General features: G+C 31.5%; 2 protein-coding genes across 3 annotated transcripts; both read left to right on the top strand.

Moving 5' to 3' along the window:
• The first annotated feature begins 8,194 nt into the window (after nucleotides 1-8,194).
• On the top strand, nucleotides 8,195-14,098 carry LOC108484675 (putative disease resistance RPP13-like protein 1). Of its 2 annotated transcripts, XM_017788552.2 has the most exons (4): nucleotides 8,195-8,454; nucleotides 8,559-8,635; nucleotides 9,085-13,546; nucleotides 13,618-14,098. In XM_017788552.2, exon 3 carries the CDS (start codon nucleotides 9,098-9,100, stop codon nucleotides 13,472-13,474), a length of 4,377 nt encoding a protein of 1,458 aa, XP_017644041.1. In that variant the 5' UTR covers nucleotides 8,195-8,454; nucleotides 8,559-8,635; nucleotides 9,085-9,097; the 3' UTR covers nucleotides 13,475-13,546; nucleotides 13,618-14,098. The 2 variants fall into 2 exon arrangements, with proteins under 2 accessions (XP_017644041.1, XP_017644042.1); XM_017788553.2 differs by lacking the exon at nucleotides 8,559-8,635.
• A 1,724-nt stretch (nucleotides 14,099-15,822) lies between these two features.
• LOC108483986 (mitochondrial arginine transporter BAC2) lies at nucleotides 15,823-23,909 on the top strand. The gene is made up of 7 exons (XM_017787571.2): nucleotides 15,823-15,963; nucleotides 17,611-17,733; nucleotides 17,854-17,929; nucleotides 19,043-19,138; nucleotides 20,243-20,759; nucleotides 22,572-22,707; nucleotides 23,240-23,909. Exons 2-7 carry the CDS (start codon nucleotides 17,617-17,619, stop codon nucleotides 23,435-23,437), a joined length of 1,140 nt encoding a protein of 379 aa, XP_017643060.1. The 5' UTR covers nucleotides 15,823-15,963; nucleotides 17,611-17,616; the 3' UTR covers nucleotides 23,438-23,909.
• The last annotated feature ends 577 nt before the right edge of the window (nucleotides 23,910-24,486 follow it).

Genomic DNA, 24,486 nt, shown 5'->3' on the forward strand with positions numbered 1-24,486 from the left:
AAAGCTTCTAAAACATAAAAATTAAGTAAAAAGGGCTAAATTGACTTACCTATTTAAGCTTCAAGCATCAAAACCCCCAATTTTCCCTTTTTCTTTCTTTCCTTTGTTTTTCCTTCTTTCCATCCCTTATTTCGTCCCTACTCTGTTCTTTCTCCTTTCTTTTTCTTTTTCTTTTGTTTCTTTATTTCATTTACTTTACTATATATATATATTATATTAATATAATATAATATAATAATAATTCTTATATTATAAGTAATTATATAATTGTATTACTCATGTATGTATTTTGTCGAAACCACCCCTTTTATTTAAAAATCTTTTAAAATTTTAACATTTAATGAAAATACGGGGGGAATCGACTGTTTGAAAAATAAATACATGGAGTCACCACCGATCCTTTTGTTTTGGTATGATCGGGTCACCTAAGAATTTAGTTATTTTAATAAAACATTTTTGGTTCACTAAAACAACGATTTTGGTCTACGAAAATATGAGAAAACAGGCTCGGGAGTCGGTTACGTATGAGGAAGGATTAGCACCCTCATTACGCCCAAAATTGGTACCAAATCGATTAAATACTGTCCTTATGTCTAAAATTAAAAATGTTTTTGAAATGCGGTTCTTGTTAATAACATTTGAATAACCCGAGTTAATTGCTAAAAATCTTCTTGTTTCGACGTCTGAAAGTTTATAATTTGAAATTAACAAAAGGATGCCAACTATTTGGTCCAACGAAAAACCGAAACCCAGCACAGTAGGGCACGATTCCTCGAATTTTCGAACATCAAACATTACCTCACCTTAGAAAATACGAGTGAAATTCTGAAGGGATCTTCGATTGTTTTGAGCGAATGAAAAAGCGCAACCCAGCACGATAGGGCTCGATTCTCAAATCGCCAAACATCGAACATCGCCTTCGTTTTGAAAGGTTTTTAATAAACATGAATGAAAACCTAAAGGAATATTCGATTGTTTTGAACAATCGAGAAATCACAACCCAGCACGATAAGGCATGATTCCCGAATTGTCAAACACCGAGTATTACCTTCGTTTTAAAGGATTTTTAGAAGACCTGAGTGAAATTTTGAAGGGATATTTGATTATTTTAAACAAATGAGAAATTGCAACCCAACACGTTAGGGCACGGTTCCACGAATTGCCAAATATCGCATATCGCCTTCGTTTAATGGATTTTAAAAGATATGAGTGAAATTTTGAAATGATATTCGATTATTTTGAGCAAATGCGAAATTGCAACTCAACACATTAGGGCACGATTCCCCGAATTGTAACATATCAGATCTCGTCTCCGTTTTAAAGAATTTTTGAATGAATGATTATAAAGCTAGCTTAAGACGTATTAATTGGATTTGAAATAAGATAAAATTAATCATAAAAATTTGGATTTTATAGAACCACATTTCAAAAATCAAGTGAAACGATGATATGGGGTAAAAGGCACATATGATGGTACGATGTTTGATGAACAAGAATATTAATCGATTAGAAGAATAATCAATTAAAATATAATTAATCTAGAAATTATAACCTAATTTCAATCATGTATGATGAGTAATTAACAATTCAATAAGATGGATACCATGCAAGGAATGTATATATATATATAACAACCAATAAAGTATATGGAAAACATAATGGAATTTAGAAGTCAAAATGGTATAAGATTAATAAACTCGTGCTATATAAGTTGACAAGTTTGAATAGAAACTAGGAACATACATAACTATTGAAATAGATATTAGAAAATGAAAGTTTGAATTAAATCATATGTAAAATAATTTAAACACAAATTCATTTAAAAGTTGACAAAGTATGTGATAATTTAGATAAAATATGATGCAAAAGAATGATAAAGATGCATAAAATAGATTTATAGAACATATGTACATGCAGTATATTATAAAAAGAACATGAGATTAATAATAAGATATATATAAATTTTAAAATAGTCTAAAATTATACACACCCTATATTGAAACATTTAAATGATAGATTATATAAAATACAAAAGCAATGTAATATAAAGAAACATAAAAAAATAATTTTAATTGAAAGAGTTTCTAAAATTACTTCATATATACATAAAGAAAATATTTGGTAAATCACAAAGAAGGGTATTTTATAATGAAAAATATATTAAAGTAATAAGTGTGTTAATGCGTATATATGTACATGTAAATACGTGTAAATTTATATAAAAATGATACTATGTTTAGGTTTAGTAATGAATATGAATCAAATACATATACTAATATAAATGAATATAAAATAACTTAAATCTTATATAAAATATATATATACAAAGCACATTTGAATAGCAAAAATTACGTATTAAAATACAAGGATAGAGTCAAAAGTCATTATATGTATGAAAATACATTAACTTTATTATAATATATACATAATATGTATAGTAATACAAAGGAAATGAACATTTAAAATGTACAAAATGTGATAATAACATTACGAAAAACGAATCTACAAGAATGAAGAAGCAATTATCAAGATTAATTAAAATGTACAAATAAAATAAAATAAAAAGGGGTATAAAATAAAAGGACTCGATTAAAATTAAACTAAAACACATTGGGTAATTAGAAGATAAAACAGTAATGATAAGAGGACCAACATCCAACGCGCAAAAACATCTAGGGACTAAAGTTGGAAATATACCAGATTCCAAAACGCTGCGTTTAGGAGTGGGTTAGATTGAAAACGGATGTAAGTTACAGGGCCAAATTAAAAAACGAACAAGACAAGGACATTGGCTGATTTGAATATGGCGCGAAAGGGGAGGGACTTGTGCTGAAAATAACCCATCCACGACCAGGCACGCGAACCTTGAGTTTGTGCGGGTCGGATTATCGGGTATAGGGCTGCCCAAAAGGTATTGTTTTAAGACCATTGACATTGGCCCAAACAGCATCACCTAATACCCCCCATAAGAGCCTAAACTAACCCTAAGAAAATGCTCAGCCGCTCATATGAAGAAAAGAAGAAAAAGATCAAAACTTCTCCCTTCAATATTCGGCCGACCGATGGTTACCCACGACTGCTCCTCTGCCTCTCCTTTCAACCCCTAGAACAGTCAATCGAGGCTTCATTGAACCAAGGGGATCCGTGGGTCTTGCTTACCAGCCCCAAATCGCCACTGTGTTTCGATGGTGGCGGAACAAGCAGGGACTCGAAGGCTTCGGAACGCAGGTAAATTTCTTCACTTTCTTTTGCTTCTTTTTGATGATAAAATAATAAAGAAATCGAGTAAATAAAAATAGAAAGAGCAGAGAATTCAAAAAAGAGAAGGGAAAATCATCTCCTCTGTTTTTTTGATTGATTGTTATTATCTTTGTGTTCGTATTGCCTATTTTGTATTCGTAACCTTTACAACGATTAAAAGCTTGGCTTTTATCGCCGAAAAAAGAGAGAAAAATAAATCGAAAATATACAATATATTTTTGTTTCTATTCGTTCTTTGCTCTATTTGTGCGCTTGCTTGCAAATGCTGGTGTCTTGTTGGCGTCTGAGGCGTGGGCGTGGCGCCAGAAGTGGGGTGTCAGAGGCATGGAGCTCTTGTCAGAGTTCTTTATTCTGGTGCAGGAGAAAGGGGGTGACTTAGGGTTTGTCTTGGTTTAATATTCTGGGCCTATCGGGCCTTGTAAATTTGGGTTAAGTTAAAATTGGGTCTTGGGTCATGGTTTAGTTATTGGTTTTGGGCTGATGGGGTCATGTAGCTTGGCTTGTTGTTTGGGTTTTGGGTTAAAGCCTTTAAATGGACTGTGGTTATTTTACTATTTATTTATTTATTTTATATTTATATATAGGTTTGGGGTTTTTAGCGGTCCGAGCCAAAATTAGTCACTACATATTTAATTCATTACACATGTATATTTATTACCATACATTTGTCAACTTTTAATTTATTTCATAATAAATATCAATTTAATAAAAATAACATTAATAAATATCAAATATAAAACCATAATAAATAATAATAATAATAATAATTTAATATACATATTTATGCATAAAATTAAAGATTTTATGCATCTGCATCTCACTTAGGACAAATGGCATAATTTCCATTTTGGTCCTCTTTATTTTCTTTTAATCTACAATTAAATTTTCACACTTTATTCAATTTGGTCCTTTTACTTAATTACTCTTAATTAAATTAAAATCACTTAATTAAACTCTAATTAACCACTCATTTTACTTCGTAAATATTTTTAATAAATATTTACGAATCCGTTATTCAGAAATGGAGAACCGAAAATACACTTTTTCGGTAACAGTAAAATTCGGGTCATTACATAAGGTATGGTATCAGTACCTAAAGGAAAATATTAGTACTATAAGTTTAGTATCGATACCTTTTGATTTAAATTGATTTTTTTGAAACATCAAAACTTAAAATGGTATTGGTACCTAACAAGGGTATCGATACCTATTATGAAACTTTGAAAACTTTGCAATTGATCATATTTCGTGCTCAGATTAATAATTGAGCTTTTATAGGTTCGATTGAGTCTCGGAAAAGTTTGTTTAGTGTATAATGACTGTATTTATGAGACGTTTGATTGTTTTATTTTCAGTATTTCTGACGGTAGTTATTCCGATAACAGTTGTAGCCTCCCGTAGCTCGGACTCGGTAATCGAATCTGACGAAAAGTGTTACATATATACTAGTTTACATTTGAAAACTAACATGTTTAAAAAATTAAATCATCACTATTAAAATCATTTATTTCAACATTGTTCCACACATCTTTATAATTTAACACAAATGAATCAATAAATTATAGTCATTGTGATATATGTTGTATGTAAGTCGTTTTAAAAATAAATATGTAAAATATTAATAAATAAAATTATATGACAAATAAATTAATTTGTAAAAAGATAAATTAAAGTAAAGAATTTGTAAAAACTAAAACCTAAACCATACAAATCTAGTTATAAAAATAAAAATTGAACTCGGTATTAAATCGAAAAAGTTAATACTTTAAATTAAAGAATAAAAAATACGAATAAAATTAAGCGAAATAGGCTTAAAATTTAAGTAAATTATCTAATATTTTAAGATGAAATTATAAAATATATATAATTAAAAATGAAGCTAGAAGGATGAATGTTACAAATACAAAATGCAAGCATACATAATTTCATAATAATAGAGAGTTAAAGTGTCAATCATGGATACAAATTCGATAAAAAATTATAAGTTGCAACTCGATAAAAGATTTAATATATACAAGATAGAAAAAAGATGAAATGTTAAGAGACTTTTGGGTCAACATGGATCCCGAGTCATGAAAGTTTCACTAATACAAGATAGTATAATTACAGGTATAAGTGTAATTAAATATAAGTTTGAGCAATTACAGTAATACGTAGAATCAATCAATATAATATACAATAGATGAAGAATCAAATAAAATCCACACAAAGTATATACACACGATGGGGAGAGACCCATGCATCGAAAATGTAGATGATAAGACTCAAATTTGAGCCTTTAAGATCTAAAACCTCAATTTTTGCCAACAATACTAAGACTTAATTCTAATTAAAACGTTATTCAAAACAACTCATTTAATACATTATTTCCATTAATTCTATATAAATAATATATATTATATTACTTTCTTTTTTAATTTTACCCAAATCCATTTGGACTAATTTGAATTTATGAGCAATCATGGGATTGTTAAGTGTGTATAATCCCAAAACTCAATTTCACAATTTGTGTTTTGTATTTATATTATTTTTTTATGTAGGATGGTATTTAAAGTGCTACTATATGTTTTAGTTCAATATTTATATTATATAGGTTAAATTTTGTTATCATTCCTTGTATTTTGCGAAGGTTGTGAATTTAGTTCTTATATTTTAATTTGATCAATTTTAGTCTATCTACTTTTCAAATCGATCAACTTTAGTCCTGTACATTTCGAGTTTTGAAACTTTAGTCCTGATCCAAAACAGTAATAATTCAATTACTAGTCATGTATTAAGTGTACAATTTTAGATTTAGTCCATATTCTCCATTAGGATCATTCTAAGTCCCTATACTTTTCGAAATTTGAAATTACAATCTTGACATAAATCACCGTCGTTAATCAATTAATTGTATTTTTAGTGAGTAATATCTGAAAATAAAAAGCTGATGTGGCATTACATATATAATAATATGTTTGTCGCATCAGATTTTGAGAATAGCAGAACTTAATAAATTTAACCGTGATAATAGAGTGAGGACTAAAATTTAAAAAATTAAAAAACATAAAGACTAAAAATGATACTAAATTTATAACTTTTGTAAAGTATAGAGCCTATTACTTAAATAAGTAGAATTTTAATTCAAGTCCACCAAAACCAAATTGAATTAAAAATAAATTTATTCAAACTCGATTTGAATCGGATCCGATTTATCGAATTAGAAAATTAACCCGACCCGTATGGAGTGACAGTGCAACGTCGGTGGGAGGAAATTAGCTAGACAACAGCTGGCCTTCAATGAAGACTTTTGTTAGTGTTTAGGTCTACACCGCACAAGACATTACTATTTTTTTCAATGCGCATATGAATAAAATTATTGTTTTTAAGTAATTAATTAAACTTTAAAATTATTGATTAAATATTATGAGGGTTTTTTATTGGAAACAATCAAATTTGAATTTATGTGTGTTATATTAAAATTTATAGTAAATTATATGATTAGTTACTAAAATATGGTTAAATTTTTGTTTTGATAACTTAATTAAAAAAGTTATAATTTGAGGTTAGTATTGGAGATAAGGGAAAAAAGTATTTTGAATTTTGGTTAATAGATTTATAACGTAGAAGAGAAGGGAAAAAGAGTTCTCGATTGGTGCATGCAGTACAAACAGAGAAATCTATATAATATCGATTTTAACAACTTAATGACTTAAATGAAAAATCTTGAATAGTTCAATGATTAAATTGTAATTTTTATTAGTTAGATGGACAAAACGAAAATTTACTCATAATTTAGAGACTAATAACATAATTTACCCTAAAATTTAAGCGTTTTGGTACCAAACCTCCGACATTAATTAAGAAAAAAAAGGGGTAATTATGCTTTCCACTTAACATACTTTTCCAACATTTGGAATTTAATTGCTTTATTTTTAATTTCTCCATTCTAATGAAAATTAATTGATAACACCGTAGAAAAGTCCAGATTAAGTGACATTTTAAAAATAAAAATTTACTTACATGGCTAATATTGCATGTGGAAGATCAAAAAATAAAAATATTGAATTTGATATTGTAAGGCAGGGGCAGATCTAGGGCTACAAGCCCAATCACCTAAAATAAAATTTTAATTTTAATTTTTATAATTTATAAAATTTTAAATTAGTAATAGTAAAATTATACTTTAACTCTCTAAAAATAATAAAAATTTAATTTAATCATCTAAAATTATAAAGATATATATTATTAAAATAATAAAATTTTATTTTTAAATTTTTTTACTTCGCCCCTTATAAGGTAGAACTATTTTAGAGAGAGAGAGAAGGAGTTGATGTATATATTTTGCTAACATGGCTTTTAAGTAGAGGTGTTCATGGGCCGGGTTAGATCGGGTTCAGGCCGAGCTTAATTATGATATTAGCGTACTTTATATTTGCTCAAACCCGGCCTGACTCAAAATATGAACTTAAAATTTTACTTAAATTAGTTTATATTTGCAAAAGGTTAACCTAAACGCATTTAGCCTCGCCCATATTATTTTTAAATTTTTAAAAGAATATTTATAATATAAATTTTAATATTTAATAATTTAATATATTTTTATATAGTTATCTTAACATTATTTTAATATTTACATTAGAGTAGTATTATACATTTAGTATATATTTATTTTTTAATGTATTCTAAATTACATAATATAAAGTATTATAAATTTAAAAATGGTTCAAGTCGGGCCGGGTTAGAGCTTTGAATGTTCAAACCCAAGCCCGGTTCATATTTTAAAATAGTTTAATTTTTTTATCCAAATCTATTTTTCGAGCCTAATATTTTTATCTAAATTCTCTCAAATTTCGGATAAATCTTCAAACATAAAAGAATAACCCGAGTAATAAATAGGTATATTTCTAAACAGTTTTAAACTAAAAAAAGTCTCATAATTCAATTTAATGGATTAATTGAATTTGGACTGCGAAGTCAAACTCGACTTTTGGAATTAAAAAATATATGTAAGGGAAGTTTGAAGAAAATTAAGGAGTGATTGACCAGTTACTGTCCATATCGACTTCTTAGCTGGGTTAGTGGAAATGTCAAGGAAAAATATCGAGCTTTAACTAGTTTTGCTCTCTCTTTTCAAACTACTCTCATTTTTTGTTTTTTTGTTTTTTTGGTATTCTGCTCATCAAATTCTACATTTCTTCAGTCTTTTTCAAGGTATGATTTTATATTCTCTTGATTTAATTACATTTATTTTTATACTATATTTAATGTAGGTTTGTGAATGATAAATGGCTTATCTAACATTTTGTTTATCTCAGATTATTCTTATGCATTTTGTTTTTCCGGTTGAATGTTTGATTCTTTTACATTCTGTTCGGTAAGAAAGAAAATCAAGGTAAGAACAGTTGTGGAAACTGGAAAGAAAGAAATATATGAAGGATGGATCTTTTTATTATTTGTGTTTGGTGAGAAAGATGGATAAATAGAAAGAGGTAATATTTAAAGTAAAAAGGAAAATTGTTAGGTTAAAATGCATTCTAAGTCCCTATACTTTTTTGTACATTTAGAATTTAATCTCTGTATTTTTATTTTAATTTCACTACTTTGCAGATCACTTTGTTAAATTTTTATTTTTAAATATGAAATTTTGATCATCATTTAGCATCCTCATTACACTTCATCATCTCATTGTTACGTTATTTTGGCATCAGAGCACATATTTAGCAGTGATTTTAATCTGAACATGATTATATCGAAAATTTAAGTTGTAAGAAAAAGAAAACATAAATATACGGATACATATATATTGAATTATCTCTGAATATTCATTGATTGTTGTTGCAGATAAGTTAATCAAATGGATGCTTTGTCTGTCGTTGGAGGTGCACTTTTAGCAGCTACATTTCAATGGTTGTTTGCAAAGTTGGATTCTACACAATTATTAAGCTTTGCAAAACAGAATCAAGTTGGCTTGGAGCTTAAGAAATGGAGGAATTTGTTGTTGAAAATCCAAGCAGTACTCGAGGAAGCAGAAACGAAGCAAATAACTGATCCCTTGGTGAAAATCTGGGTTTCCGAGGTTAGAGTTTTGGCTTTTGATATGGAAGATATCTTGGATGAATTCCCACTACTGTTTGACGAAGCTCAAACAAACAATTCATCGAACATGTCCTGTGCATGGTTTGCTGGTACAAGACGAAGCCATTCCATGCCAGATTATGGAATAAGAAGCAAGATAAAGGATGTTACTGATAGATTACAATGCATTTCATTGGAGATCAATGGTCTCGGTTTGAATTTGACAAAGATAGCTGTAGGAGACATGTCCAAGTCCTGCAGGTTACAAGAGAAAAGACTAACTACTTCTTTGATTGGAGATCATGTGTGTGGTAGGGAAACTGAAAAAGAAGATATTCTTCAATGGCTGCTGAAGGGTGATGAAAATGGAGTATCTGTAATGCCTATAGTTGGTATGGGAGGAATGGGCAAGACCACATTGGCTCAACTTGTTTATAATGACGAAAGTGTTGCCAATCATTTTGCCATCAAAGCTTGGGTTTGTGTTTCAGAACAGTTTGATCTTATGATGGTGACAAGAATAATACTGGAGAAAGTTTTGTCGAATTCGTATGAATGTTCGAGTGATCTAGATTCACTTCAAGTAAGGTTGAAAGAGGAGTTATCAGGGAAGAAGTTTTTATTTGTTTTGGATGATGTTTGGAGTGAAAGTTACCATCAATGGGATCTCCTAAGAAGACCCTTCAAAGCAGGGGCACCTGGAAGCAAAATAATAGTCACTACTCGCCATTGCAAGGTCGCATTGATGGTGGGAAATGTCGCGGCTTATCATCTGCACGCATTACCATATGATGACTGCTTGTCATTGTTTGCTCAACATGCATTTGGAAGGAGAGATTTCAGTGCACATCTGAATGTTGAAGAAATCGGACAAGGAATTGTAAGAAGGTGTAAAGGATTACCGTTGGCCGTGAAAACCCTTGGAGGACTTCTGCATGGTAAGCGAACTTGCGATGAATGGAATGACATATTGACTAGCAAGCTATGGGATTTACCAAATGAAGGGAATGACATTCTTCCAGCTCTAAGATTGAGCTATCATCATCTCCCGTCTTGTTTGAAACAATGCTTTGCTTATTGTGCGATATTTCCCAAAGGCTATGAATTCGATAAGGATGAATTAGTTTTCCTATGGATGGCAGAGGGGCTTCTTCTGCAGCAGCCAAAAGGAATGGAGCAAATGGAAGACTTAGGCCACAAATATATCCTCGATTTGTTATCAAGATCGTTTTTCGAAAGGGCAAGTAACAAGGAATCGCGGTTTGTGATGCATGATCTTATCAACGAGTTAGCTCAATTTGTTGCAGGAGAAACTTGCTACAGTTTTACAGATAAGTTCAAGCACGTCAATATATCAAATGCGAGCTTTGAAAAGTTCCGTTACTTGTCTTTTACTAAGCAGAACTTCGACACTTCTCAAAGATTCGAAATGTCTCACCACATGACGAGCTTGAGAACATTCCTATCGTTTTCTCCATTCTCGCATTCATTTCGCAGCTTTTTATCTAACAGTGTGCTGCATGATTTTCTGCCAAAATTGAGATATTTGAGGTCATTATCTCTTTGTGACTATAACATCAAGAAGTTACCAGAATCAATAGGGGAATTGAAGCATTTGAGATATCTCAATTTATCTCGTTGCGTGATAAAATGTTTACCGGAATCTATAACATCCCTTTTCTACCTGCAAACATTGATCTTAAACAGGTGCTATAAGCTCTGCCGGTTGCCTGCAACTATCGGGAATCTAATGGATCTTCGGCATCTCGATATCACACACACGAAGGCTTTAAACGAGATGCCATCAGGGATAGGTAAACTGAGAAATCTGTTGACATTGCCTAAATTTGTTGTGGGGGAAGTTGATGGATTGAGACTAGGAGAATTGAATGGCCTATCACATCTTAGAGACCAGTTATCTATTTTGCAGTTGCATAATGTGTTGGATATACAAGATGCAAGGCATGCTAATCTAAATGAAAAGAAGGGCCTCCAGGAATTGAAGCTAGAATGGAGTTGTGATTTTCATCACTCGAGAAACGAGACACGTGAGATGGAAGTTCTTAACTGGTTAAAACCTCATCAAAACCTGCAAAAGTTAACGATTAAGTTCTATGGAGCTAAAGAATTCCCTTCATGGGTAGGTGATCCGTTGTTTTCTAAAGTAACACACTTGGAGATTAATCATTGTCCAAGAATCACTTCCCTACCGTCGCTTGGACAATTGTTGTCATTGAAAACATTGGTCGTAAAAGGCATGGTTGCAGTAAAAACAGTGGGCTTTGAGTTTTACGGCTGTGGTTCTTCTTCGATTGAGGCTTTTCCATCACTAAAGATTCTAAGATTTGAAGATATGTTAGTTTGGGAAGAATGGTCTTCTTCACTTGTTGGCATTGAACATAGAAGGGTTCGGCAATTCAAACGACTTCATGAACTCCAAATTTACAATTGTCCTAAGTTGGTATCCAAATTGCCAACCAATCTTCCATCACTCATAAAACTTGAGATCTGCAAATGCCCACAGTTAACATATTCATTTGTAAGTCTTCCATCTCTTAGAAACCTGAATTTGGAGGAGTGTAACGAGATGATTTTCCGAGGCATGGTTCATCTCAAGTGTCTTAGGACATTGGAAATTACCAACATTTCTCATCTTGCTTGTTTGCCAACCACGTTCAAACAAGACATGATAGCACTTGAAGATGTGAGGATCGAAGAATGCACTGAACTGACATCCTTGTGGGAGGATAGAAGCAATACAGACAACCTTGTTTGCCTTAACCGTATTGTGATCAAAAAGTGTCCCATGTTTGATCCCTTGGCAAGGGAAGCTCATCAACTTGTTCCATCACACAATCTCGAAGCTTTGGAGTTACTTGATTGCAACAACCTTAGAAGGCTACCTAATGAGTTATTTAACATCTCATGTCTAAGAATATTGAGAATTATAGGGTGCAAAGAGCTCAAATCATTGGATGGGATAATGAAGATAGATAGTGGAAACAATGGCAACATCATGCATCTCGAAAAGTTGGAGATAATACATTGCCCTTCTCTCAAATATTTTCCGAGTGGAAAATTATCCCCTACTCTCAAGAAGTTAGTCATCAAAGATTGCGAGCTCCTTCAAGCTCTACCCCAAGGAATAATGTCTAATGGTGATGATGATGATGATGGCATCCTGCATCTTGAAGAGGTAACCGTTGGAAACTGCCCTTCTCTCAAATCCTTCCCAAGGGGCAGATTTCCTCCATCGCTCAAGACGTTGCTTATCGAAGATTGTGAGCTCCTTCAAGCTTTACCGGAGGGATTGATGTGCGACAATGACAAGACATTGCATTTGGAGTGTCTTAGAGTGCAAGGACTTCCATCTTTGATGTTCTTCCCAAATGGACAACTTCCGAAAACCCTTAAGAGTCTCGTTGTGTTCAATTGTAGAAGATTAGACTCATTTCCAGACAGGATGTTGCAACACAGCAAGGCACTTGAAACCATTGAAATTTCACATTGTACCAATCTGAAGGCCTTGCCTCTTGACTGCTTCAACAGCTTAACTTGCTTGAGTAGATTGGTAATAAGCGGTTGCCACGGTTTAGAATCCTTTCCGGAATCTCAACTGTTAATGCCTAATCTCAAGTTTCTAAGGATAAACAGATGTAAGAATCTTAAGTCCCTTCCTCAAGCAATGTACAATCTCAAGTCACTGAAAGAGCTGAAAATAAAGAGTTGTCCAAATATCTTGGCCATTCCTGATGGTGGTTTGCCTCTGAATCTATCACTTCTTTTCATCGATTGTGAGAACCTGAAACAACCGATGTCCGAATGGGGCTTAGACAGGCTTATCAATCTTCACCATTTATGGATCCATTGGATATGTCCTCCAGAGAATGTTCTTCCTACTTCATTGACTGAGCTTTACATTAGAAATGTAGCTGATCTAAAATCTTTACCTCAAAAGCTCTTGAAAAACCTGTCATCTCTTCAAGTCTTGGACATTTCTCGTTGCTATCAACTTCAGACATTGCCGAAAGAAGGCCTGCCTCCTTCACTTGGATCACTCAGGATTGATGAGTGTCCAGTTTTACAACATTGGTGCTTGGAAAACAAAGATTCTCGGCGTCTGATAGCGCACATTCCGTGCCTTTGGATAGGTTAAAGATCAATAGGGTCCTATATTTGGATGTGGCATTAGTGTTTATTGTACAGATTCGGGTTTGGATCATTTCAGGTATACACTGTTTACAGATTCTGAATTTTTTTTTCCGGATTCGGTCTATCTTAGCTTCAGTTCCTTTTCAGGTTGTACTCTCTGGTTGCTGTTGGAGAACATTACACTGGCAGCATGCTTAATACATGCAACTCAATCAGGAAGTGAAGTTTCCGATGGTAGACAGTTGAATAATGTGTGCGAACCTACCATTGGAAATGGCATAACAGCTGGAAATGACTACTAAAACCCTGTACGCTGAGAAATAAGGGGAGGAATCTGACCGAAGGAAGGCTTGTGTCGGTAGCTAGTCGAAGAGACAATAGCTTACTAGCTTGATGATCTGCCACACTGAAAGTTGAATTATCTTTCTATAACATCCATTGAAATATTTTCTTACTAAACTTTCTAGCCTTACTTGATCATCAAGGTTTTATTTGCAAACAAAGAGAAGACCTCTTTGTTCATGGATGTTCAAATATTACATCTTACACTCATGTAAATCAAATATGAATAAATTTATCTTGAGCTCATGTACTAAGGTTTTCATATATTTGAAGGATCTTTAGAGAATCGTATTTGATTTAATTTTAAATTAATACAAAATAAAATAGCACTTTGACCTAAAAATGATAAAATTTTGATTTTATTTTTAAAAAATTATAAAGATATGAGCTATTAAAATTATAAAATTATCTTTCAAAAAAAAAATAGTGAAATTGCATTTTAACTCTCTCATAAAATATATAACTTAATTCCGAACCCAACAAATTTTTTAATGAATTAACTCCAATGCCATTCGCCCACCATTGACTCGTATCTATTGATCAAATGTATTCTCTTTTAAGGGCTGGAAATAAATTAAAATAGAGCTGTTGTCAAACCATTTCATCATCAAAATCCAAACTTGACCACCCAACACTATCATAGGGGTTGGAAATAAAACAAGCTTGAACAAATGAATCTTTATTTATATTCGTTTGTTTTTTTTAATTTTATATTCAATTCATGATTTAAAAGAAAAATTTTAAAATTATGTTCGTGTTCGTTTATTTAAAATTATATTTATTCATTTAAGTTAAATGAAATGTACACATTCTTGAACATATAATTAAATATGTTAACCAATAATATTAAAAGTAATAAACAAATAATAAATATATACATATATATATATAATTTTTAGACCAATAATATTAAAAGTAATAAACAAATAATAAATAAATATATATATATAATTTTTAGATATAAATGTATATAAATAACCAATAATGATTTTAGTAATTTTATAATTTTTACTTTTTACTTTTTACTATTTATTTACTATGTCATGAATTTTAATTCCTTAAGGTTTTAGTAAGTGTTGAAATGTTAGTATTTATTTTATATATTTTAATATTTGTATAATTAACTTTTATAAGAAATTTAAAAATAGGAGGGATTATTTACATCAATGTTTATTTATAATTGATATTTTAACAATTCAATCATTAAATTCATTAATATAATTGTACTTGTCATGAGTCAATGTAAAATAATTTTTATAATTTTATATATTTTTAAAAATATTTTATTATGACTTGCCGCTTGTCATCTTTTTGTTGGTTACTAGTGCCATATCATCAAATTTTCCTGCAAAGGTACCAAAATATATTGCTGAATTGAAGTTTAGGTATTAGTTAGATACAACAAAAAGAATTAAGTACCAAATAGGGGTGAAGTAGAAAATATTTTTAGGGGCTTGAAATTAAATTATAATTTTAAAAATTAGATTAAAATTTTATCATTTTAGAGAAATTAAATTATAATTTTACCTTTATTAATTTAAATTTTAAAATTTTAATGGACTAAAATAGAAAAATTTAAGGGCAGGGCTCTACCAACTTCTAAATTCACCCTTAGTACCAAATAAATACTAGTGGATAAGTTCAAGGGTAAAATATATTAACCTTTTTTAAGACTAAAACTACACTGCTAACTATGATATTTTTGTCACTAATTAAAAACTTTTCGAGTTGGTCACTGATAGTTTTGGAATTTGATATTTTGGTCCTTTAATAATGAAAGTTTGTGAATTTTTAATTATGGACATAATATCATATTTAACCCTTCAATATTTATATATTATATCGATTTAATTTTAATTTTAAAATTTTAATAAATTTAGGACTCACCATTAACAAAATTTATTAATTTAATTTAATTCTTAAAAAATGAAAAAATAGATAAAATAAAAATATTAAAATATTATATAACGATTTTTTTATTAAAAATCTAAAATTCTATTAAATTCAAAAAAGATTATTACAAAAAATCATTTCCCTTACTCGCTCCGTACTCCGTAGTCCAGAGTTGGCTTGGCCTCCGAATTTTTGGGTTCAAGTTCCCCCTCCAAGGCCTCCGTTTTCGTTTCTTTCTCTTTCAAATATCTCCTTCGAGTAAGTTCCTCTTTCTCGCACTTGTTCTTTTTTATTTGATTCTTAGGGTAGAAATTTTGGGTTGTGATTGCCTTCAACAAATTCTGTTTTCTCTCTATTCAATTCATTGAATAATTACCACAAATTTGTTTTTGGATCATCATTTAGACCATTTAAATTTGTTAGCTTGCATGGTAGAATTTGTCATTCCTCTTTTTACTTTTTTTTTGTTCTTCTTTGAAGTCGTTGCGAAATAGATAGCCATGTCTCTTTCTACTTATATTTGCTTCGAGATTTTCTAGTACTTGCATTTGCTATGTCAAAATCCTTTGTGTTAATGTGGTCAAATATCAGTCAATTCTTTGAGTTGCAGCTGGTAATTAATATAAGATTTTTTCTCCAGAAGGTTATAATTCAGCTCTTTTCAGTAGTATGTATGGACAAAATTCTATGGAGATGATTATATGGTAGTATTGTGCTTTTTACGAGAGTCTAAAGAGAAGTATCCTTACTTTTAGTTTACCTCATTCCTTAAGCAGATTCATTGAAGTTGTAGAGCTATTTTAATTCAAGAAACTTCCCTTCGTAACGCTATCACTAGCAATACCATCTATCAATTTAAAGATTAAAAAAGTTAAACCTATTGTGCAAGCATTCTTCAATTTGTGTGAAAATTACAGAAAACTATCATCTCCCGAAGGGAGAAAGGAGCACCAACTATATTAGAGAATTTCATTGTCTAGGTGCTTCTTGGCAGATATGTTGAGACTTCTAGACAAAACCGATAGTTTCTTAAATTAAGCCTACAAAAAGTATCATCTCCCAAAGGGAGGAGAATTTCTTTTTTCTTAAAAAAAATTAAGCCTAGTTGTTGCTACCTATGATTTTTTTTTATCGAATAAAAACATTTTTAGTAATTTTCTATTTTTAAATTTTTTTTGAATTTTTTGAATTAGGAATAAATTGACAAATCTTGTAAACGTTTAGGGCTAAATTTGTTGAATAATTTGAATTGTTTAGAATTATGACCAAATTGATAGAATATGTAAATATTGGAGGGCTAAATTTATTAATATGCCAATGGAAAAAAGCCAATTTGTTTAAGGGGATCTAAAATTAGTTATCTATTTGCAAAATAAATTTTTGGTAGCAAATTGAATATAGAAGCCAAAGTCCAGTAACATTTGGTATATTAACCTTGTTGATAATAAGGATATGATTTAGTTAGTTTTAGTTCTAGCTGGCCCGTTTTCTTTTTTTAACCTTTGCTCTCTCTCATGCTTTTGCTTTCATTATTTCTTCAAACTTGCAGTTATAGAAGTATTACAATTTTGCCGTTATTTGTTGAGAACACCACTGACCAACTTAAATATAATTAAGAAAGTGTGAATTAAGCTCTACAGGCTCAAGTATGTTCCTTTCACTGGATGGTGAATTAGAATTTTATTTTTGGTTAGTTCATCATTTTGTCAATCATTTTATCAAACAGTTAACATGCATGCTTGAGTTGCTATGAATTAAATTCTTTTGCTCTGAAGTTGTATTTTATTTGCCATGGTTCATCATTCCTTCAATCATTTTATCAAACAGATAATGTGCATTTGCAGCGAATTATATTCTTTTGTTTTGAACCATAAATAAAAAATATTAAATCATTGTAATTTCCAGGTTGAAATGGATGAATTGTTGCAGAACCATTTGTTTGCAACTCATGCAATTGCTGCTTCAGGGTCTGTGGTTTTGGGCACTGCTCTTACTTATCCTCTTGATACTATCAAATCACTAATTCAGGTTCCCCTTTTCTTCCTTTTTTTTTTTTTTTTTCCTTTTCATTTTAATGACCCTTTTTCTAGTTCAATAAAAGATAATACTCTATTTATTTCCAATATGCTTAAAATTTGAGGTGAGCAGGTTGGTTCAGGTTCTGCTAAACAATTAAATGCCTCTCAGGTTATAAAACGAGTTCGAGCTTTTTCAGGGTATTCAGGTAAGTCCTTGACCTTCTCTTTTATTTACTTATTGTTCTAAAAAATACTGGTCTTCCACCTTTAAGTAAAAATGTTATTTAGGCAAAACTTATGAATGTTGCATGGCTGTTAGAATTTTTAACTTACAGTAAATACAATGATTGTATATTTCGTGGAATGGAAATGTGATGTGATTACTTTTTCTGTGTTCAGTTTTTACATTAAGGGGTGGTTAACAAATGTTAAAGTTTTGTCGAATACTTTATCCTTCTTATCCTAGTTGCTTTCAAGTACACTAAGAATTGAAAATGAAGAAATGTTCTTTGCTGATTTGAAATAACATCATAAATCTGTTGCCTGTAATTTATATATTTGGCAATATGTCATGTTTGACCAAGGCTTTTAGTGCCATGAGAGAAAATGGTGGAAGATAGATGGAGAGAAAAGCTTATGCGCAAAGTTAATGCTCTGTTCTTTTTTATGGAAGCAAAACTGTGGAGGATAATGTACAGTAGCAGCAAAATGGATTTTGTTGCAGCCAATGCCTTGATATTTAAACTAATGGTATGTACAACGAAGACAAAGTTGACATGGTTGAAAGGTTTAGCTGTAATTTGGGAAAGCATGGAGCACAAAGAATCTAACTTGTTTAGTTAAAAGATTAGAGTTGAATGATTAGCAGTTGTTTGCTTTAATGCCTTTGGATAGGAACAAAACCTGTTAGAGCTATGGTTTGCTTTGGTAACAGCCCTTTTTTTAAAATGCAATAGGCACAAAAAAGATGGATTGTTTGATTGAAGCTCTCTTGCATTTTTTTTTCTATTCTTTTTGTTTTCTTTTCCAGAAAATAATATCAAATAGAAAAAAAAAGAGTTTGAAGTATTGAAAACGGAGTGGATGGAGTCTTGGGACAGTCAGAAATTTGGAAGATGGACAATCTTCCTGTTTTTGATTGATAGCACTCAGAATTTTGAATATACAACTATAGAAACTAAAATTTGCAGTTCCTCTCTCCTCAACACTTTCTTTTGGTCCTTCCTTGCTTTCTAATTTTAGCATTGATTTTTATTGGGGGATACAAGTATCCAAACTTTTAGAAGACTTTGAGTTTTGCTTTATTTTGAAATATATAGGTTTGTACAGTGGCTTTGAGTGGTTTGCCTGGGGGAGAACTTTTGGTATGGCAGCTCGCTTTGGAATATATGAAGTTTTGACAGCCTTCTATAAAGGTATTCTTGTCATCCACTTAATTCTGTTTTGGAAGTCATTTTACCCTGAATGTTGTATTCTTGATATAACATGTTTGTTGCTTTGTTTTCTCCAACTATTTGGGTGTTAAAAAACCATGAAAACCATATTGTTATATTTATGGCTGTTACAGAAGAGACATCTTAGGAGCTATTATGGTGTTGATTGTTGTAGAACGACAACCTGTTATTTTATCAAATTGCAAGTAAATCAGAAAGTTATTCCATCTTAATTTGGTTTATGATAATACAGTGCCATATTCAGAAACGGAGGACCCTTATCTCAATTTTTTCGGGTAGTGTTTTTCTTTTGACATTTTCCAAAACCAACTGAATTGTACTGTTATCACTCCTACAACCTAGCTGTATATCTAGCACAAGTATTCTTATTTCTTTTTGCCCTTTCTGGTGTCCAATTTGCTAGTTATGTGTAAACATGTGTCGTAAAATGGTACGGATGTTTGAAAATTAATTTTTTAATATCATCATCTCTTCATTGTACTTGAGAATGGGATTCAATTCAGTATCTGTATTGTAATGGGGCTAAAAATCTCGATTCTTATACAATTTCTAAATAATAATCTTAAAGTATTTGTGGATTTTACTCCCTCTGTCCCGTTTTATTTATCCATCTTTCCCTTTTTTAGAGCTCTTAAAACTATGCCCTCTTTCTTTTTTTATGAAAACCTAAGACATACTTTTTTTTAAGTTTCACATTCGTGAACTTTTTTTAACCTTTTGACGTTAAAATCCTTGATACCTCAATTTTATAAAAAAAAATTAAAATTTAATATGAGTCGAAGCTTTTTTTAGTTTTTTGTTGAAGTCCAATAAGGACAAGGTTTTTCAGACGTAGTATATAAGAAGCCTAATGGTTATAATCAGGTGATTCATTTTGTGATGACTGTAGTAGCTGCAATGATGTGTTTGCTATCAGTGATTGCTTCTTCCCCAGTAACTTCCTCCTCACTATTTGAAGATTTTCATGTAAATGGAATAATATAAGAAAATAATTTAAATGAGCTTTTTCTTTTCCCATTACATCCACAAATTTCACTGCATTATGTTTATATGGGTGTTCTGCAGATGGTCGAGAAGACAATTTTGTGTATGTCTCTGAGGCCCTTATGGCAGGGATGGCAGCTGGTGCTGTCGAGTCACTAACAAGCACGCCGTTTGAACTTATAAAACTCCGTGCACAGGTTACTTCTGCTTCTCGTATTACAAGAGCATCATCAGCATCAGAAAATAAAGCTGTTATGCCAGCAGTCTCCAAATTATTACGTGGATATACTCCGGATATGAAGGCATTGAACAATGCTGTAGGTATGTTGTCCATCTTAAACAGCAAGCACTCTAATATGGTCGGTGCCATACAAGAGTACCCTTGGATGATGACTGGGTCTGGAAGGCCACCACCAGTTTATGATGTTCGGAGACCATCTGAAATTATTTCGTTGGAAGGATGGGGTGCATTATGGAGAGGCCTTCGTTCAGGAATAGCTCGAGACTCTGTATTTGGTGGCATATTTTTCTCTACTTGGGAACTTTTGCACCAAGTTATGCTTAATTGGAAGGCAGCTGGGATGGATCCCCCACCCAGGTGCTTTTTTGAGCTTTTTCCTTGCTATTTGGTGCATAGAGTTTCCCTGGTGGATATCATTGGTTGATTAAATGCATGCAACTTCTTATTTAGTTTATTATAAACCTGCAACATCGTTCTAACCTATGTTACTTAGAATCGGGTGTGAGTTCCAGATATTGATGTGTCTAGTAGGAATATTAAAAGTTTAATGTTTTTCCATGTATTTGAAGGGTTATATCCTCATACCCATGTCCAAATGTGTTGGACGTGGGTACTCCACGCAAAATGAAGAGTCAAAGCAACATTGGTTTCAACTATGTTTTACACTTTATGTCAAGGAGAATAGAGAGAAGGATCCTGAACCAAATATAGCTGAAAATCTGCTAATTCTTGGTTCAAGTTTACTGTTGTCTCATGGGGAACTTCAAACCTTTATTTAATGTACTTTTACTGTGTTAATGTGATAATGCAGAAATCTAGTGCTTGTAAGGTAAAGAAATTATTAAAGAAAATTGAAAACAAAAAAGAAAATGTTTTTAGATGCTCAGGGGTGTTCTCTTGAGGGAAGTTATTAAGCATTGTATATGAGTCTTGTTATTGATGTTCTTTCTGGGCAACTTTAGATGCTAAAGTTCATCAAGCTTGTCAAACTTATGATCGAGGTTCAGGGATTTTGTGTGTATTTATCAAACTTCTCTTAGTATTTGTTATCTTCATAGGTTTATGAAGAACAAACCTTTGTTTCTCTATCATGTGTGTCTGTTTTGTCAACAGACTAAAAGAAGGAAAAGACTTCAGAAAATGTCTTAGGTTTCCTTGCCTTTGCGTCTTTTTGGCATTTATAGTATACTATTGGTTCTTGATTCTATCCAATGAAGGTAGTCCTTTCTGATCCCTTCAATCTTACCCCTTCTCCCTAAGGTTTAAACCTGTTAACTCTCTCTTTGAAAGGACCAAGTTAGTGTTCCCTTGAATCTATGCTTAGTTGTTAATGTATCTATAACTTTGTCTCTATCTGCATATGTTTAAATAAAGTCTAAGACTTCGATTCTTTTTCTTATACCGCTTGTTGCACTTTATTTGCGAATATATTGGATATTCCCTTTTACCTATGTTTTTCTTTTTGGAGAATTTTTGTTGGCCTTTGTGATAGAAAGGTGACCATATGATAAAAGCATACTTCTTGGGTCAAATCATGATTTTTAAATTAGACAGACAATCTGAAGCAGATTTTATTGCGAACCAGAAATATAATATTTTGGTTCCTTTAAAATAAAGATCATTTAAAGTTAAAGCTCATCTGGGTGCTTAGCTTTTTGTGACCTTTTAGTGAGAGCTAGTCCTATAATTTCCATGTAATTTATGGTTAATATTATCTTAGGTTTGTATGATGATGTATGTAATCAGAAGTTCCTATGACATGCTTTTCCTTGTTTGTAGTCTCACAACATTTGCTGGTTGTTGGTCCGTTGTGCTTGGTTACGGTTGTATACTGGTTGTTGGTCCATTGTGCTTTGTTGTGGTTGTATAAAAGACTAACATGAAATCAAGATATGAAATATCAATCATATGGAATTTCTGTAATCGGAGGTTCTTGTGACATGGTTGTTCATGTTTGTAATCTCACAAGATTTGCTGGTTATTTGACCGTTCCACTATGCCGTGGTTGTGTAAAATGAACATGATATCAAGAATTTAGATGGAATATCATTATATGTAATTATGTCTAATCATCTGCGATTAGTTTCATCATTGCCTGAACTTTTAAGTAGGATTTTGATGGTAGTTTATGTGGCTGAAGTTCGAAATCCTTTTGTTGTTCTCCCTCAGGTATGATGAAGAAATCGGTCCACTCTCCCCTTTAGCTGTTAGTCTTGCAGCAGGATTTTCAGGTTCAGTTGCTGCTGCAGCATCTCATGGTTTTGACACTGCCAAAAGTCGATCACAATGTATAGTGTTGCCCAAGGTATTTCTTTTACTTGACATCACTTCGCCTTTGATGACTGCTTTAGCATGTTGGCTTTGTTCATCCAATTTAACCTTTTCTGTCAGCTTTCCATACAATCAGTTAGCATGCAAGATGTTCCTCTTTTCATCTTTGTCAATTTACCTTTTATGATATATTTCTTCTTTTTATTCCCTTGTATGTACCCTATATTCTACTCAAAACTCAATAAATTGTGATTGTTTAGTCTTCATGTAACTCAAGAAAAAAAAATTTAGAAAAAAAGCAAGTATGAAGTGAGACACTATGTTTACTCGGACTCGGGTATGAATGGGTATGTGTCCAAGATAGATTGGTCAGATTTTTTGAGTTTTTCCTTGTATTTGGAAGATTATTGGAGGTCATATGCCTATAACCATATCTCAAACACTAGTGTTTCAAGAAAAATGAAGAGTCAGAATACCATAGTTACAATCAATGCTATATTCATGGTATTTTGATTTGACTAGCTCATATGTCAGATTGCCTTCATATATCCACTTTTTCCATGCAGTTCGTTTCAATGGAGAGAAAGCTTCTCAAGTGGAAAACACCAGGGAAGAGATTCGAGAAACTCACTGGCATCCACCCTGCAGATAGAAATATCTTATTTCGTGGCATTTGGTTACGGATGGCTCGTAGTGGAATTGCATCATTTGCAATTGTGGGAAGTTATTACTTCTTCATTACTCATCTTGTTTCCAGTAATTGATTCTTGACTGCTCTGCATCAGTAAAGAATTTGAAAGGGAAGAAAAGGACAAGTGGGAAGGGTCAAAATCAAGTAGGAAATGGTGGTTTGCTGATAGTTTCTTAAACCTCCATCACCTGGACTCTTTTCATATTCCCTTTAAGTACACATGTTCAACATGTATTCGAACATATGGGGTTATGATCCTCAAGCATATCCAAGTTCGATACATATCAGCACTCCTCACTTCGTAACAATGGTCCTAAATTCTCAACTGACCACATCTTGGAAAAGAAAGTTTTGAGTTTCTTTATATTTGGAAATGCCAGCTTTAACATTGCAATTTATCTTTCTCATGAGTTATATCAATTAGTAATTTGTGAAGTCTTTTACTAACATCATTGGATCAAAAGAAATTCATTAATGTTAACTTGTCCAAAGTATGCTTATTTTTATTTAATAAAGCGACATCAATTTTACTATTTCGTGTAATATATCTGCTGTATAATATTAATTATTTAATATATAAATATAGTATTTTTAAATGGTAACACGGATTACCGTACCGACCTAAGCTTATTAATAAAATTAAAGGCGGTTCTAAGGGTGGCTAGCATGGGTCTTGATCTATTAAAATTTGTTATTTAAGTATTTTAAATTTTTTTAAAGTTTTAAATTAATAAAGATAAAATTATATTTTAGCCCTTTTTAAAATTATAAAAATTTAATTTAATACTTTAAAAATTATAAAGATATAAACTATAAAAAATTAAAATTTCATTCGGCTCTCTAAAAAATTATTTTGGCTTCGCCCCCTGTATAAAACCATAGAGATACAAAAGATATCCATTTTTTTTATGCTTCAAAAGCAAAATTTCAAAGCAAAATAGTAACTTGTTTGTTTCATATTGTTATTGGATTGAGAGTTTTAGTCACTATAATATAATGCACTGCTGAACAAGGTTCGTTAAAGACTTTTCATTCCAGATTCATTCTCATGGTAAGTTTGGTCATACCGTTCGTTACTTTTTTCTTCTGTCTTGATATATGTATCATTTCAATAAATTCCTC

Source organism: Gossypium arboreum, chromosome 6 (assembly GCF_025698485.1).
Source record: "Gossypium arboreum isolate Shixiya-1 chromosome 6, ASM2569848v2, whole genome shotgun sequence".
Lineage (NCBI taxonomy): Eukaryota > Viridiplantae > Streptophyta > Magnoliopsida > Malvales > Malvaceae > Gossypium > Gossypium arboreum.